Source organism: Mustelus asterias, chromosome 19, assembly GCF_964213995.1.
Source record: "Mustelus asterias chromosome 19, sMusAst1.hap1.1, whole genome shotgun sequence".
In the NCBI taxonomy this organism is placed as follows: Eukaryota; Metazoa; Chordata; class Chondrichthyes; order Carcharhiniformes; family Triakidae; genus Mustelus; species Mustelus asterias.
In genome coordinates, this window is record NC_135819.1 from 13,453,488 (window position 1) to 13,471,402 (window position 17,915).

The 17,915-nt window shown below is 48.0% G+C and overlaps 1 protein-coding gene across 1 annotated transcript in view; it reads right to left on the reverse strand.

The window, feature by feature from the left end:
• The window catches only part of LOC144507633 (microtubule-associated serine/threonine-protein kinase 1-like), a 118,866-nt gene that overhangs the window by 73,278 nt on the left and 27,673 nt on the right, over positions 1-17,915 (reverse strand). Inside the window, exons 8-10 of the mRNA XM_078234789.1 lie at positions 15,172-15,381; positions 8,568-8,669; positions 732-864 (exon numbers count right to left, since the gene is read on the reverse strand). Coding sequence (XP_078090915.1) covers positions 732-864; positions 8,568-8,669; positions 15,172-15,381 — 445 coding nt within the window. The remainder of the gene's footprint in view (positions 1-731; positions 865-8,567; positions 8,670-15,171; positions 15,382-17,915) is intronic.

The window sequence follows — 17,915 nt, forward strand, 5'->3', positions numbered from 1 at the left end:
CCCGGGTCTCTGGATTACTAGTCCAGTGATAATAACACTACGCCACTGCCTCCTATATACTGGGATAGAATACGTTAATGGGTAACTGTCTTAATATACAGTGCGAAAACTGTGTATTAATCAGACTGAATACTCACTTCCAATCTCCTCATTGTGTCATTAAACTGTTATTCTAAGGCACTGTCCCTTTAAGATAATGCTTGGCGCTCTAAAAATTGAGTTGATTGGGGGGCGACACGGTGGCACAATGGTTTGCGCTGCTGCCTCACAGCGCCAGGGACCCGGGTTCGGTTCCCGGCTCGGGTCACTGTCTGTGTGGAGTTTGCATGTTCTCCCCGTGTCTGCGTGGGTTTCCTCCGGGTGCTCCGGTTTCCTCCCACAGTCCAAAGATGTGCAGGTCAGGTGAATTAGCCATGTTCAATTGCCCCTTGTCAGGGGAGCTAGCTAGGGCAAATGCATGGGGATAGGGCCTGGATAGGATTGTGGTTGGTGCAGGCTGAATGGCCTCCTTCTGCACTGTAGGATTCAATGATTCTAATCTAACTCCACTGCTGCCTCACAGCTCCAGGGACCCGGGTTCGATTCCCGGCTTGGGTCACTGTCTGTGTGGAGTCTGCACATTCTCCCCGTGTCTGCGTGGGTTTCCTCCGGGTGCTCCGGTTTCCTCCCACAGTCCGAAAGATGTGCTGGTTAGGGTGCATTGGGTAAAACAGAAAAGAAAGTGTCCTTACCTTCCAGTGGGTCGCGGGTGAGTCCCAGTTGGCTGATGATGTATCGTGGGATGTCGATTTTAACCCCATGGCCCTCCTTCGCATGGTCTTCAGCTGCTTCCAGGAGATGGTAAAATTCCTCTGGATTGAACTCCTGCATCAAGTGGATCGGAAATAAGAAATGTCTTTGAAAAGGTTTAACGCAACTCCCATGTCGTTGGTGAGTTCTTCAAAAATCAATCAGCTAGAACGCAAATTTCCTTGGAGCTAGAATCGTACAGTACAGAAGGAGGCCATTCAGCCCATCGAGTCTGCACCAACCACAATCCCACCCAAGCCCTATCCCCATAACCCAATGCATTTACCCTAGCTTGTCCCCCTGACATAGGGGCAATTTAGCATGGCCAATCCACCTGACCTACACATCTTTGGAGTGTGGGAGGAAACCGGAGCACCCGGAGGAAACCCACGCAGACACAGGGAGAATGTGCAAACTCCACACAGACAGTGACCCAAGCCATGAATCGAACCCGGGACCCTCACGCTGTGAGTTAGCAGTGCTAACCACTGTGCTACCGTGGCGCCATTGTGCAGCTTATGCACGGAAGTGGCCTTTATTGCTGAATCATAAGGTTCGGAATTCCAGTCTCTCACTTCAGGGCTAGAGCACAAAACATGCTGACAGCCCAGTGCAGTTGTGAGGCAGTGCTACACTGTCACTTTGATTGAACTGAGAACCCATCTGTCTGCTCGGGTGGATGTAAAAGATCCCATGGCACTATCTCAACGGCAAGTTGGAGCATTATCATAGAATCGAATCCCTACAGTGCAGAAGGAGGCCATTCGGCCCATCGAGTCTGCACTGACCACAATCCCACCCAACCCCTATCCCCGTAGCCCCACGTATTTACCCTGCTAATCCCGCTGACACGAAGAGGCAATTTAACACGGCCAATCCACCTAACCCGCACATCTTTGAACATTAAGGTACAATTTACCATGGCCAATCAACCTAACCCACACATCTTTAGATGTGGGAGGAAATCGGAGCACCCGGAGGAAACCCACGCAGACGCGGGGAGAACGTGCAGACTCCACACAGACAGTGATCCAAGCGGGGAATTGAACCCAGGTCCCTGGAGCTGTGAAGCAGCAGCGCTAACCACTGTGCTACCGTGCTGCCCTACTCTGCTCCCCCTCCACCAGCAGCATAACAAATGATGCAGGCCACATGTGCAGGCTGGATCATTTGGAAGGAGGTGATTAAGTAATTGCACTTTGGGCAGGTGGATGGCAGTGAAACTTTGCCCACACCGTAACCCCAACTGCTGATGTTCAGTTGCGACACGCAGCCCTGGACATTGATCTAAAATCCCTCAGAGACAATGGAATTGAGTTGCACGGCTTGTGTTTGAGAGTGTGTCCAACACAAAGGACTGAATTCTCCAGCCGCGCCGGTCTAAAAGCCGGAAATTCCCACCCGACCGTCGAGAAACTACAAAAGGTCGTGAATGTAGCCCAGTCCATCACGCAAACCAGCCTCCCATCCATTGACTCTGTCTACACTTCCCGCTGCCTCGGCAAAGCAGCCAGCATAATCAAGGACCCCACGCACCCCGGACATTCTCTCTTCCACCTTCTTCCGTCGGGATAAAGACACAAAAGTCTGAGGTCACGAACCGACTGACTCAAGAACAGCTTCTTCCCTGCTGCTGTCAGACTTTTGAATGGACTTACCTTGCATTAAGTTGATCTTTCTCTACACCCTAGCTATGACTGTAACACTACATTCTGCACTCTCCCGTTTCCTTCTCTATGAATGGTATGCTTTGTCTGTATAGTGCGCAAGAAACAATACTTTTCACTGTATACTAATACATGTGACAATAATAAATCAAATCAAATCAAATTTTAAAAAATCAAATCAAATGGGGTTTCACATTCTCCACAACTCGGCCGCTCAAATTCCAGTGGTGGGCAGGATGGGAGAATTCCAGCCATAGCCTTGCACAACTGGGTACCAGCACCAACTGCATAGGAACCCCTCTGGTGGCCAGTGTTTATTAGAACGGGAGAATGCTATAGCACAAAAAGAGGCCATTCAGCCCATCGAGCCAGTGCTGGTTCTTTGAAAGGAAGTTATTCTGACACTCCCCGCTCTGCCCTCACCCGATAGATCAGCAAAATGAATTCAGTTTATTTATTCTTGTCACAAGTAGGTTTACATTAACACTTCAATGAAGTTACTGTGAAAATCCCCCAGTCGCCACACTCTGGCGCCTGTTCGGGTACACTGAGGGAGAATTTAGCACGGCCAATGCACCCTAACCAGCACGTCTTTCGGACTGTGGGAGGAAACCGGAGGAAACCCACGCAGACACGGGGAGAACGTGAAAACTCCACACAGACAGTGACCCGAGCCGGGAATCGAACCCGGGTCCCTGGCGCTGTGACACAGCGGTGCTAACCACTGTGCCACCGTGCTGTCCCATCAGGCTGCTAGGGTGGGATTCGAACCCGTGTCCTCTGGATTATTAAACATCATATTACCGATTTAAAAGCAGCTCACATGTTTAATTTAATAAGGGAAGCAGAGAGCTTTCCCGGCTGAAAGGATCCATCCGTTCCCATGACCTGTGGGTGACCTGGAACTAATTCGGTCAGTTAGAATCTGATATTTTGATGTATTATTGTCACATGCAGTGAAAAGTATTGTTTCTTGTGCACTGTACAGACAAAGCATACCGTTCATAGAGAAGGAAAGGAGAGAGTTCAGAACGTAGTGTTACAGTCACAGCCAGGGTGCAGAGAGAGAGTTCAGAAGAGTTAGAATAGAGTTTTAGAAGCATAGAACAAGAGTAAAAGATGGAACTAGAGGGTATGCTGGGCACAGCTCGCAAGAAGTCGCCACACTCCAGCGCCATCTTGTTTCCCATGGACAAGTGACTTTTAAGCTCCCCATCGCCATTTCCCCTCCCCCTTTATCAGTATTGAGTCTCTAAATGTAGCCAGCTTGGGGCGCAGCAAGGTTTTTCTTATTCATTCATGGGACATGGGCGTCGCTGGCTGGGCCATCATTTATTGCCCATCCCGAGTTGCCCAAGGGCAGTTGCGAGTCAACCACATTGCTGTGGCTCTGGAGTCACATGTAGGCCAGACCAGGTAAGGACGGCAGATTTCCTTCCCTAAAGGACATTAGTGAACCAGGTAGGTTTTTCCGACGATGGTTTCATGGTCATCAGTAGATTCTTAATTCCAGATATTTTTTGAATCAAATTCAAATTCCACCATCTGCCGTTTCGGGATTTGAACCCGGGTCCCCAGAACATTAGCTGAGTTTCTGGATTAAACAATAACTCCAACCTGACCTAGTCATTGCATTCATAATTTGCTCATCCACACATGATCTCACAGCTGGGGCACGAGTGCGGTTACGAGCTCATTGCTGCCAATCCAAGCCTGGGGAATAGTCTCAAAGTGAATGAATGGATGGATCGCCCTGCAGGAAAGGACTCATCTGTCTTTTAGGTTATTGGCTTTAAGGCACGGTTGGCCTAACAACCTCCTGTCTCTTCCGGCTTCCCCGGCACAGAAAGTCACCTTGATTTTGAGATGGATGCCTAAGTAGGTCTGTGGAATTCATTGCCACAGAGGGCTGTGGAGGCCGAGACGTTGAGCGTCTTCAAGACAGAAATTGATAAATTCTTGATTTCTCGAGGAATTAAGGGCTATGGGGAGAGAGCGGGTAAATGGAGTTGAAGTCAACCATGATTGAATGGTGGAGTGGACTCGATGGGCCGAATGGCCTTACTTCCGCTCCTGTGTCTTATGGTCTTATGGGGCTGTTAAAAAGCTTTTGTGAAGATGTGATCGGTTAAGTAACACTGGTGTATTAAATATCCAGCACGGTGACACAGTGGTTAGCACTGCTGCCTCTCCGTGCCAGGGACCTGGGTTCAATCCCCAGTTTGGGTCACCGTCTGTGTGGAGTTTGCACATTCTCCCCTTGTCTGCGTGGGTTTCCTGCGGGTGCTCCAGTTTCCTACCATAGTCCAAAGGTTGTGCTGGTTAGGGTGCATTGGCCATGCTAAATTCTCCCTCAGTGAACCTGCACAGGTGCCGGAGTGTAGCAACTGGGGGATTTTCACAGTAACTTCATTGCAGTGTTAATGTAAGTCTACTTGTGACACTAATACATTTTTTAAAAGCATGAAATTCATCTGTCAAGCTAAAGCTAGCCCTAATTCACACTTGGCTTGTTGGTTTCACTCACTGGAGACTCAATGATGCTGATGGAAATGTTGTTTGGGGGAAACTGAAATATTCCATATAATCATAAAATTCCTACTGTGCAGAGGGAGGCCGTTCGGTCCATTAAGTCTGTGCCAACCACAATCCCACCCAGGCCCTATCCCCATAATCCCACACATTTACCCCAGCTAGTCCCCCTGACACTAAGGGTCAATTTAGCGTGGCCAATCCACCCAAGCTGCACATCTTTGGACTGTGGGAGGAAACCGGAGCACCCGGAGGAAATCCACGCAGACACGGGGCGAATGTGCAAACTCCGCACAGACAGTGACCCAAGCCGGGAATTGAACCCAGGTCCCCGGTGCTGTGATGCAGCAGTGCTAACCACTGTGCCACCGTGCCACCTCAGAGACTCCCTCTCCAGACACAGTCAGGAAATTTCTTTAAGGTTTGAGGCTGTTATCCTGAATTATTCCTGTATCTAAAGTTAAAGTTTATTTATTAGTGTCACAAATAAGGCTTACATTAACACTGCAATGAAGTTACGTGAAATTCCCCTCGTCGCCGCACTCCAGCGCCTGTTTGGGTCAATGCACCCTAACCAGCACGTCTTTCAGACTGTGGGAGGAAACTGGAGCACCCGGAAGAAACCCACGCAGACATGGGGAGAACGTGCAAACTCCACTCAGACTGTGACCCCAAGCCGGGAATAGAATCTGGGTCCCTGGCGCTGTGAGGCAGCAGTGCTAACCACTGTGCCACCGCGCTGCCCTCGAATCTGAGGGATCTAATCTGAGGGATACTGGCAGTTTACAGTGGAAAATCTCCCAATCATCATCATATTTATAGATAAGGGGGGATTTTGGGCCTGTATGCACTGCAAGCACAAATGGCAACGTGGGCACAACTTTTCTTAATATTCGTTCACGGGATGTGGGCATCGATGGCTGGGCCAGCATTTATTGCCCATCCCTAATTGCCCTTGAACTGAGTGGCTTGCTAAGCCATTTCAGAGGGCATTTAACAGTCAGCTGGACACAACAGCTCATGCAGAAAGGTCTAAACTTGGCCCCTTAGGCATCTCACTTTGGAAGGAGGAATGGAGACATGGACTATTTTCTAAATTGGAAAATGCTTCGGAAATCAGAAGTGCAAAGGGACTTAGAGGTCATTGTTCAAGTTCTCTTAAGGTTAACGTGCAGGTTCAGTCGGCAGTTAGGGAGGCAAATGCAATGTTAGCATTCATGTCGAGAGGGCTAGAAGACAAGAGCAAGGAGGTATTTCTGAGGCTGTATAAGGCTCTGGTCAGACCCCATTTGGAGTATTGTGAGCAGTTTTGGGGCCCTGTATCTAAGGAAGGATGTGCTGGCCTTGGAAAGGGTCCAGAGGAGGTTCACAAGAATGATCCCTGCAATGAAGAGCTTGTCGTATGAGGAACGGTTGAGGACTCTGGGTCTGTACTCGATGGAGTTTTGAAGGATGAGGGAGGGGATCTTATTGAAATTTACAGGATACTGCAAGGCCTGGATAGAGTGGACGTGGAGAGGATGTTTCCACTAGTAGTAAAAACTAGAACCAGAGGGCACAACCTCAGGCTAAAGGGACGATCCTTTAAAACAGAGATGAGGAGGAATTTCTTCAGCCAGAGAGTGGTGAATCTGTGGAACTCTTTGCCGCAGAAGGCTGTGGAGGCCGGGTCATTGAGTGTTTTTAAGACAGAGATAGATAGGTTCTTGATTAATAAGGGGATCAGGGGTTATGGGGAAAAGGCAGGAGAATGGGGATGAGAAAAATATCAGTCATGATTGAATGGCGGAGCAGACTCGATGGGCCGAGTGGCCTAATTCTGCTCCTATGTCTTATGGTCTTATCTCCAATTTCCTTCGCTTCACTATTCGTGACTGCACCTTCAGTTTGGGGGGAAAAGCTCTCAAAAGCTCTCCGCAGACCCCTCTGCCACTTTATCATCCTTCAACCACCCTCACTGGCTTGCTGTCAATCCCTACTCAAGTTTGAGACATTGTCTTATATTGAGGGCACTTTATAATTGCAATTGTTAACATAGGTGTTGAATTAACTGCGCACGGCATTGGGAAAAATTAAGAAAATGGGTCAACACTCACTGTTTGATCACACTGACATTAATTTGTGATTGTCAAGTGATCTCCATCTTAAGAGCGGCATGGTGGCACAGTGGTTAGCACAGCTGCCTCACAGCGCCAGGGACCCGGGTTCAATTCCCAGCCTCGGGTCACTGTCTGTATGGAGTTTGCACGTTCTCCCCGTGTCTGTGTGGGTTTCTTCCGGGTGCTCCGGTTTCCTCCCACAGTCCAAAGATGTGCGGGTTAGGTGGATTGGCTGTGCTAAATTCCCCCTTAGTGTCAGGGGGATTAGCTAGGGTAAATATATGGGGTTACAGGGATAGGGCCTGGGTGGGATCGTTGTCGGTGCAGGCTGGATGGGCCGAATGGCCTCCTTCTGCACTGTGGGGATTCCACAAGCAAAGTACATGACTTCGGTATGCTGTGGTTCACGTGATTGTGGACAAACATCTGTAAAGCTACTCCAGAGTAAAGCCAAAGGGTCCACGTTTTTTGTCGTCTTTGAAGATTCTGGGTGGGATTTTACGGCATCGCTCGTCCCAAAACTGTAAAATCCCGCCCCAGGTGAACGGATCTTCCCATGGTCCGCCCCTCGCTCGCTCCGATTCCCGTGGCAGGCGGAGCGGTAAAATTCCACCCCATATTTGAATCACTGGGTGTAATATCATTGGGAGCTGGAACATTGGATTTTCTAGGAAGTTCTGTGGAACTGAGGGACCTTGGTGTGTTTGTCCACAGATCTCTGAAAGCAGAAGGGCATGTCAGTAGGGTGGTGAAAAAGGCATATGGGACACTCGCCTTTATCAATCGGGGGTATAGATTACAAAAGCAGGGAAGTCATGATGGAGTTGTGTAGAACTTTGGTGAGGCCACAGCTGGAGCACTGTGTGCAGTTCTGGTCGCCACGTTATAGGAAGGACGTGAACGCACTGGAGGGGGTGCAGAGGAGATTCACCAGGATGCTGCCTGGGATGGAACATTTAAGTTATGAAGAGAGGTTGGGTAGGCTTGGGTTGTTTTCGTTGGAACAGAGGGCAATTATAAAGTGCCCTCAATATAAGACAATGTCTCAAACTTGAGTAGGGATTGACAGCAAGCCAGTGAGGGGTGACCTGATCGAGGTGCACAAGATTATGAGGGGCATGGACAGAGTGGATAAGGAGCAGCTGTTCCCCTTAGTTGAAGGGTCAGTCACGAGGGGACATAGGTTCAAGGTGAGGGGCAGGAGGTTTAGGGGGGATTTGAGGAAAATACTTTTTTACCCAGAGGGTGGGGACGGTCTGGAATGTGCTGCCTGGGAGGGTGGTAGAGACGCGTTGCCTCACATCCTTTAAAAAGTACCTGGATGAGCACTTGGCACAACATAACATTCAGGGCTATGGGCCAAGTGCTGGCAGATGGGATTAGGTGGGAGTTCAGGGTGTTTCTAATGCGTTGGTGCAGACTCGATGGGCTTCTTCTGCATTATATGATTCTATGATTTGTACAAAACAAAATGGCGTACCAGACACTCAAGTAACCGTGCAGGCCTTGCGATGATGATCAGAAGCTTCTTCACCAGCTGTGTCACAAACGCGACCTCTGAACTCTCGGAACGCTCGTGTGCCTAGAAGGAGTAAGAGATACCGCTTGTTATAAAATTGACCAATAACAAAGCACTTTGATCTCTGCGAGGGTGGAGGTGATCGAACGCAAACAACAAAAGTGCCCCAGTTAGCAACGACTGATGTTATTGGCTCCATGGTGGCATCATGACCTGGAAAACCACCCTGATCAGTTTCTCACCCAATCACATTCTCACCACTGACCGATAGGCAAAAAAATATTCCAGTGGGATGAAATAGTAAAATGGATTTAAAGGTAATTCCATTTTTTAATCATTTTCTTTGAGGTTTGTGGGAAAGGATAATAGGAGCGGGATTTTCCAGCCCGCGCCCACCCCAAGACCGGAAAACCCCACCCGAGTGCAGACGGAGGCCATTCGGCCCATCGGGTCTGCACCGACCACAGTCCCACCCAGGCCCTATCTCCATGACCTCATGTATTTACCCTGGCTAATCCCCCTGACACTAAGGGACAATTTGGAATCATAGAATCCCTACAGTGCAGAAGGAGGCCATTCGGTCCATCAAGACCACACCAACCACAATCCCACCCCAGGCCCTATCCCTATAAGAATCATAGAAACCCTACAGTGCAGAAGGAAGCCATTTGGCCCATCGAGTCTGCACCGACCACAATCCCACCCCAAGCCCTATCCCTATAACTCCATGCATTTACCCTAACTAGTCCCTCCTGACACTAATGGACAATTTAGCGTGGCCAATCCACCTAACCCGCACATCTTTGGACTGTGGGAGGAAACTGGAGCACCCGGAGGAAACCCGCACAGACTTGGGGAGAACGTGCAAACTCCGCACAAATAATGGACCCAAGCTGGGTATCGAACCTGAATCTCTGGCGTTGTGAGGCAGCAGTGCTAACCACTGTGCAACTACAATTCCCACGGCGGCCAGGACGGGGAATCTGAGTATTGTTTTTTGGAAAGGACATTTTGGCATTGGGGAGTGGAACTCATTGGATAACCCTTTCAAAGAGGCAGCACAGACATGATGGAACGAATGGCCTTCTTCTACAGAGTACGATTCCATGAATGGGATGAATTAAAGGTACAGTCAGCTTGAGGGATGTGTATTGTAAATACTAAGCAGAGATTTGCGCAAAGGCTTCTTTTAAGTTTTCCTGACCGCCCCCCCCTACCCCTGCATTCTGTTTGCCTGATGTTGCCCTCGGCTCAATGACAGGAATGATCTGTGTTAGAATGTAACCAGCGATGGATGTAATGTGACCAATGGGAACAAGATGTAAGGGTCAGCTGACCCAGTAAAACATGGAACCAATCACAGAATGATGTAATAGTCAGCTGACCAACTGATTCACTATAAATAAGGAACTATGTAGAATTGTGGGTAGCTTGGAGTGGCCCAGGGCGAGGCCCCAAGTTTGGAGTAATGAAGTTTCTTTATTGAACCCTTTCTTTGATTTATAAGTTGGAGTAAGTTTTGTTGTTGTTTCATTTGCTGCATTTTGAAGAGTTCCTTCTGAAGAAACAATCTGTAGGGGGCTATTGACAGGTTGTCCCTCACTATGCAGACAACTGCCCGCTAATGCCTCGTTCTAGTATATGACTGATATATAACAAGCTTGGTGAAAGGAGGAATGGACAGATCCTCCCACAACACTGGTGCTGCATCATCCAGTATATACAAAGTTATTAAATATTTTTAACTTAGCCAAACGTCAATAAGGAGAATAATCACTATTCAAATCATCAAGCCCCTTCCACATGTGAAGCATGATCCATCCTGCCAAGGACTTTATCATTTACTTTCCTGATGGAGAGTTCTGTAGATGTATTCCCAGATGCCCAAAGGTTATTAAACAAATGAAAAAATAGTTATCAGTGCCACATTGGAACAGAACTAGGCCATTCAGCCCCTTGGGTTTGTTCGTCCATTCAATTAAATCATGGCTAAACCACACCGTTTATCTCTGTTGGATCTCCCTCGTTTGGGGCGGCACGGTGGCACAGTGGTTAGCACTGCTGCCTCACAGCGCCAGGGACCTGGGTTCAATTCCCAGCTTGTGTCACTGTCTGTGTGGAGTTTGCACGGACTCCCCGTGTTGAGTGCTCTGGTTTCCTCCCAAAATTCAAAGATGTGCGGGTTCGGTAGGTTGGCCATGCCAAATTGACCCTTAGTGTCAGGGGGATTAGCAAGGTGGGGTTATGGGGATGGGACTATGGTTGCTGCAGACTCGATGAGCTGAATGGCCTCCTTCTGCACTGTTGCATTCTATGGTTCTGACCCTCCCATTCTACTAACACAAGTAAAGTAGTTTATTTATTAGTCACAAGTAAGGCTTACATTAACACTGCAATGAAGTTACTGTGAAATTCCCCGAGTCACCACACTCTGGCGCCTGTTCGGGTCAATCCACCCTAACCAGCACGTCTTTCAGACTGTGGGAGGAAACGGAAGCACCCGGAGGAAACCCACGCAGACACGGGGAGAAGGTGCAGACTCCACACAGACAGTGACCCAAGCCGGGAATCAAACCCGGGTCCCTGGCCCTGTGAGGCAGCAGTGCTAACCACTGTGCCACCGTGCCGCCCAGAACCATTGTGTCAGTTTGGCTCAGTTGGTGGCATCCTCAATTCTGATTCCGACTCCGCTCCAGAATGGAGGCCGCGAGCTAGGATGGCACGCGAGTTTGGTATGTGCGGGATTTTACAGCGTCACTCTTCCCGAAACCGTAAAAATTGGTTTATTTGTCCTTAAGGAGACCAAAACTGTACACAGAGCCATAGGTGTGGTCTCCGCAATGCAAAGCTTGCCTACTTTTATACTCCGGACCCCTTGCAACAAAAGCCAACATTGCATTCACCTTCCTAATTACTTGCTAACGGGTTGTGATTCATGTCCGAGGACACCCAGATCCGGATGTTAAAGATCTTGTGGCGTTATTCAGGGAAGGGCAGGTCATTCATCTCACTGCTGTTTCTGGACCATCGTCGTGTGCTAAATAGTTGTTGTGTTTCCCACATGACAACAATGACTTCACTTCAAAGTAATTCATTATCCTTTGGGACCTTCCCTAAAGATGTGATGAGGTGATAAACAAACAAACTGTTCTTTGCTCTGTGTGGAATGTGTGATCATCTTAGTCAACACTTTTCACTGATATATATTGATATTCATATCTTTATCAGCAAATTTTTCAAAGAGTAAATGACCTCACCTGGATAGATATATCCATAAATTATTTTAAACCTGGAAAATCTCAGCCGGTCTGGCAGCATCTGTGAGGAGAGAAAAGAGCTGACGTTTCGAGTCCAGATGACCCTCCGTCAAAGCTTTGTGAGCTCTGACAAAGGGTCATCTGGACTCGAAACGTCAGCTCTTTTCTCTCCTCACGAACGCCGCCAGACCTGCTGAGATTTTCTAGCATTTTCTCTTCTGGTTTCAGATTCCAGCATCCACAGTAATTTGCGTTCATATTTTAAACCTGTGTCCACCCAGTCACAGGTCGGGGCGGCACGGTGGCACAGTGGTTAGCACTGCTGCCTCACAGCACTAGGGACCCGGGTTCGATTCCCGGCTCGGGTCACTGTCTGTGCGGAGTTTGCACTTTCTCTCCCGTGTCGGCGTGGCTTTCCTCCGGGTGCGCCGGTTTCCTCACACAGTCCAAAGATGTGCGGGTTAGGTGGATTGGCCATACTAAATTGCCCCTTAGTGTCAGGGGGACTAGCCAGGGTAAATGTATGGGGTTGTGGGGATAGGGCCTGGGTGGGGTTGTGGTCAATGCAGACTCGCTGGGTCGAATGGCCTCCTTCTGCACTGTAGGATTTTATGAAGACAGCATGAGGAAAACTGATTTATGTGTGACCCTGTTCAAGTTTAGCCCTCAATGTCTTTCCAGGTCCTCCCATGTGATTTTCATGTATTTTTCACCTGGATAGATATATCTATAAATTATTTTAAACCTGTGTCCACCCGGTCAAATTTCCTGTTTATATTTGCTTCACCAATGTCTCTTAGTTCAATAAGCTGAATCGTGTCTTTCCTCAAAGAATCATTTTTTAAATTCATTCATGGTACATGGGCGTCGCTGGCTGGTCAGCATTTATTACCCATCCCTCATGCCTGAGGGCAGTTGAGAGTCAACCACATTGCTGTGGCTCTGGAGTCACATGTAGGCCAGACCAGGTAAGGACGGCAGATTTCCTTCTCGAAAGGACGCTAGTGAACCAGATGGGTTTTTCCGATAATCGAGAATGGTTTCACGGTCATCAGTCGATTCTTAATTCCAGATTTTTAAAAATTGAATTCTAATTCCACCAACTGCCGTGGTGGGATTCGAACCCGGGTCCCCGGAACATTGGCTGAGTTTCTGGATTAATAGTCTAGCGATAATACCACTGGGCCATCACCTTCCCATGTTATGCTACAGAGGGAGGCCAGTCAGCTCATTGACGCCATGCTGGCTCCCTGCAGAGAAATCCAGTTCAAAGAGAGAATCAGAGAAACCCTACAGTGCAGAAAGAGGCCATTTGGCCCATCGAGTCTGCACCGACCACAATCCCACCCAGGCCCCAGCCCCATATCCCTACATATTTACCCGCTAATCCCTCTAACCTACGCATCTCAGGACACTAAGGGCAATTTTTAGCATGGCCAATCAACCTAACCCGCACATCTTTGGACTGTGGGAGGAAACCGGAGCACCCGGAGGAAACCCACGCAGACACGAGGAGAATGTGCAAACTCCACACAGACAGTGACCCAAGCCGGGAATCGAACCCAGGTCCCTGGAGCTGTGAAGCAGCAGTGCTAACCACTGTGCTACCGTGCTGCCCAACATCGGTACCGTTAATCCCAACCTAAAGGACATTAGTGAACCAGATGGGTTTTTCCGTTACCAAAAGAGAAAATGGCCAAATGACCCTTTGTCATCTGAAACGTCAGCTCTTTTCTCTCCTTACAGATGCTGCCAGACCTGCTGAGATTTTTCCAGCATTTTCTCTTTGGGTTTCAGATTCCAGTATTCACAGTAATTTACTTTTATCCTGGGTTTTTCCAACGATGGTTGCATGGTCATCAGTAGATTCTTAATTCCAGATTTTTCTTTTTTATTGAATTCAGATTCCACCATCTGCCGTGGCGGGATTCGAACCGAGAACATTAGCTGAGTCTCTGGATCAAAATTCTAGTGATAATACCACTAGGCCAATGCCAGGTGCTCGCAAGACGAAGGAATCCCATATAATTTTGAAGGATTTTTTCTAAACCCTATGCCCAGAGCCCTTGCAAGTTTATTTCCCTCAAGTGGCCTTTCTAAATCATTCATTGTCTCCACTTCTACCTCTCATTGCAACTCACTGAGTATAAAGTTAGTCCTTGTACCAGCGGATGATGGGAGTCCCTTTTCTTTCTTGACCTTATCCAAACCTGTCACCATCTTGTACCCAATCTCATCCCAGTATCTTTTGCTCCAACCAAAACTTTTTCTTCAATCTATTCTTCGAGCAAATACCCTTTACCCTTGGATGTGGTAGATTCTTAATTCCACTTTTTTTTTCATTGAATTCATTTTCCACCATCTGCCGTGGCAGGATTTGAATCCAGGTCCACAGCTGAGTTTCTGGATTAACAATCCATCAATAATGCCACTGGGCCATCACCAGATGCTTTCAAGATAAAGGAATAGAGGCACAATGGTCAGCACTGCTGCCTCACAGCGCCGGGGACCCAGGTTCAATTACAGCTTCGGGTGACTGTCTGTCTGGAGTTTGCACGTTCTCCCTGTGTCTGTGTGGGTTTCCTCCAGCTGCTCCGGTTTTCTCCCATCGTTCAAAGATGTGCAGGTTAGGTGGATTGGCCATGCTAAATTGTCCCTTAGTATCTCAAGGTGTGCAGGTTAGGTGGATTAGCCATGCTAAATTGCCCTTTAGTGTCCAAAGATGTGTAGGCTAGGTGGATTGGCCATGTTAAATTGCCCCTTAGTGTGCAAAGATGTGTAGATTAGGTGGATTGACCATGGTAAATTGCCCCTTAATGTCCAAAGATGTGCAGGTTAGGTGGATTGGCCATGTTAAATTGCCCTTTAGTGTCCAAAGATGTGTAGATTAGGTGGATTGGCCATGGTAAATTGCCCCTTAGTGTCCAAAGATGTGTAGATTAGGTGGATTGGCCGTGGTAAATTGCCCCTTAATGTCCAAAGATGTGCAGGTTAGATGGATTGGCCATGCTAAATTGCCCTTCAGTGTCAGGGGAATTATCAGGATAAAATACATGGTGTTATGACGATAGGGCCTGGATGGGATTGTTATCGGTGCAGGCTGGATGGGCTGAATGGCCTCCTTCTGCACTGTGGGGATTCTATGATTCTATTCTGTGAATCCCAGATAATTTTAAAGAATTTTTCCAAAACTAATTACACAATTAAAGTTGGCAACATAAGCGAAAAAAAATGTCCTCTCGCTGGCAATCTGCATGTTGAAGGGAGACATTTGATCAATAAGATTGCCGCATGATATGCTGACTCACATCCTGCAGCAACTTCTCCAGATTCTCCTGCAGCTCGTAGAAATACCGTGATGTGATGAGCCCCTCGTGTGACTTATCCAGGCAGTCCCGGGACATCTCGATGATCTGGTGGTGGATGAAGCTGAGGACCCCGTCCGCCAGGGGGAGTACGTTCTCTGGCGCATTGACTGTGAAGAACTCCTGTAGTCTCTCCTCCATCTGCGCAGTGGCCTAAAGAGGGAATTAAACACAAGAGTTAGCCTCAGTTTATAGAGGAACCCATTCTCTCTCAAGTTAAAGGTTTATTGCAGGGTTCACCCCATTCGAATGTACAAAGAACAAAGAAAATTGCAGCACAGGAACAGGCCCTTCGGCCCTCCAAGCCTGCACCGACCGTGCTGCCCGACTGAACTAAAACCCCCTACCCTTCCGGGGACCATATCCCCTATTCCCATCCTATTCATGTATTTGTCCAGACGCCCCTTAAAACTCACTATCTTGTCTGCTTCCACCACCTCTCTGGGCAGCGAGTTCCAGGCACCCACCACCCTCTGTGTAAAAATCTTGCCTCGTACATCTCCTTTAAACCTTGCCCCTCGCACCTTAAACCTACGCCCCCTTGTAATTGACTCTTCCACCCTGGGAAAAAGCTTCCGACTATCCACTCTGTCCATGCCCCTCATAATCTTGTCGAAGGTAGGTGTTAGGTTTTCAAGCAAGGGGTTCAAATTCCCACTGCTTCTGTCTCCCTGGTTAGCACTGTGCACAGTACCAGGGAATTGGGTTCGATTCCCGGCTCAGGTCAGCGAAGTCTGCACATTCTCCCCATGTCTGCGTGGGGTTCCTCCGGGTGCTCCGGTTTCCTCCCACAATCCGAAAGAAGGACTGGTTAGGGTGCGTTGACCCGAACAGGCGCCGGACTGTGGCGACTAGGGGAATTTCACGATAACTTCATTGCAGTGTTATTGTAAGCCTTACTTGTGACTAATAAATAAACTTTACTTAAATATAGGAATTCAACTGCCAGTCTTCAGTGACTCCAGTTCAGTTAGTGAGTTCAGTTGTGTTCAACTGAGAAGGCCATCTTTGGAGTGGTTTTCCACCCTGCCAGCTAAAAGAACTATCTCTGAAGAGAATTCTCCATCAATCTAAAATACGGGTATCAAGTCAGAAAGACCTTACAGGCAGAGAAATCACCAGAAAAGGACTTCAAATCTTTGCCAAGTCACCAGACCTTGTAGGGTACAGATTTTTTTGAGAGTGACTAAGATTCTGTTATTGCTGTTTTGGTACTGAATGGTCCTTGTCTTTATTTGAACAGCATTTCAGTCGAACCATCCTTTAATTAAAATGTTACTAGTTTAGTTAAAGTTCTGGTTGGTTGAATAAAATAACTTGTTAATTATTTATTCAAAACGAGTGTCAGGTCTTTATATTAATGAACCTCTAACCGTTAATGTAGAACAGTTAACATCTTCCCAAACACTGTTCCCAGATTACATAGAGGGGATTAGCCTTTGCGTTGTAACAAATAATCAAACCTCTTTTGCTATGTGGCTATGGACAGCAACGGGGGCGGCACGGTGGCACAGTGGTTAGCGCTGCTGCCTCACAGCACCAAGGACCCCGAGTTCAATTCTGGCCTCGGGTGTGTGGAGTTTACACATTCTCCCCCGTGTCTGCGTGGGTTTCCTCCGGGTGCTCCGGTTTCCTCCCACAGTCCAAAGATGTGCTGGTTAGGTGCATTGGCCATGCTAAATTGACCCTAGTGTCAGGGGGGACTAGCAGGGTAAATGTGTGGGGGTTACAGGAATAGGGAGTGGGTGGGATTGTGTTCAGTGCAGAATTGATGGGCCGAACGGCCTCCTTCTGCACTGTAGGGTTTCTATGAGCTTGAGGTCTTTAATAACAAGTGACGTAAGTCTTTTCTTTTGTCAAATGATTGAGGTTTCTGATCTGAAGCATGTATCAAGTTCTATGGGTCACGTGTACAAGTAAAGGTTTGCAGTCTTCTGCAGAGGGAATTACAGAATTCACACCTATCATTTCAGATTAGAATACAGCGATGAACATGAGCAACCTCGCAGTTTGCCAAGAAAATGGGCATGAGTACATTAGCAGATTCACCTTCTCACTAATTCACACCAGAACAGATACTGCATGGATTCACATGAATAACTACCATCCAAAACTGCACAGTGAAACTCGAGCACTTTGCAATTAGAATTGAGTCCAACAATCGAATTACACTGAGTTTCATTAATCATAGAATCCCTGCAGTGCGGAAGGAGACCATTCGGCCCATCGAGCCTGCACCGACAACAGTCCCACCCAGACCCTATCCCAGTAACACCACACATTTACTCTGCTAATCCCCCTGACACTAAGGGTCAATTTAGCATGGCCAATCCATCTAACCCGCACATCTTTGGACTGTGGGAGGAAACCGGAGCACCCGGAGGAAACCCACACAGACACGGGGAGAACGTGCAAACTCCGCACAGACAGTGACCCAAGCCGGGAATCGAACCCGGGTCCCTGGCGCTGTGAGGCAGCAGTGCTAACCACTGCGCCACATCGTATTGGGCGCTACTTCAGATGAATCTGTAAGTGAATTTTCCTTAAATTGCATTTCTCCTGGTGTGAATTCTGCGTTCATCTGGCTGAGCATTGGAGGATTTAATAGTTCAGCTTCGGGGACCTCTTCTGGGCATGAAGCCCTCCAAGATTTGGCATGGCATGGTTCGATTCAGAGTAAAAATTGC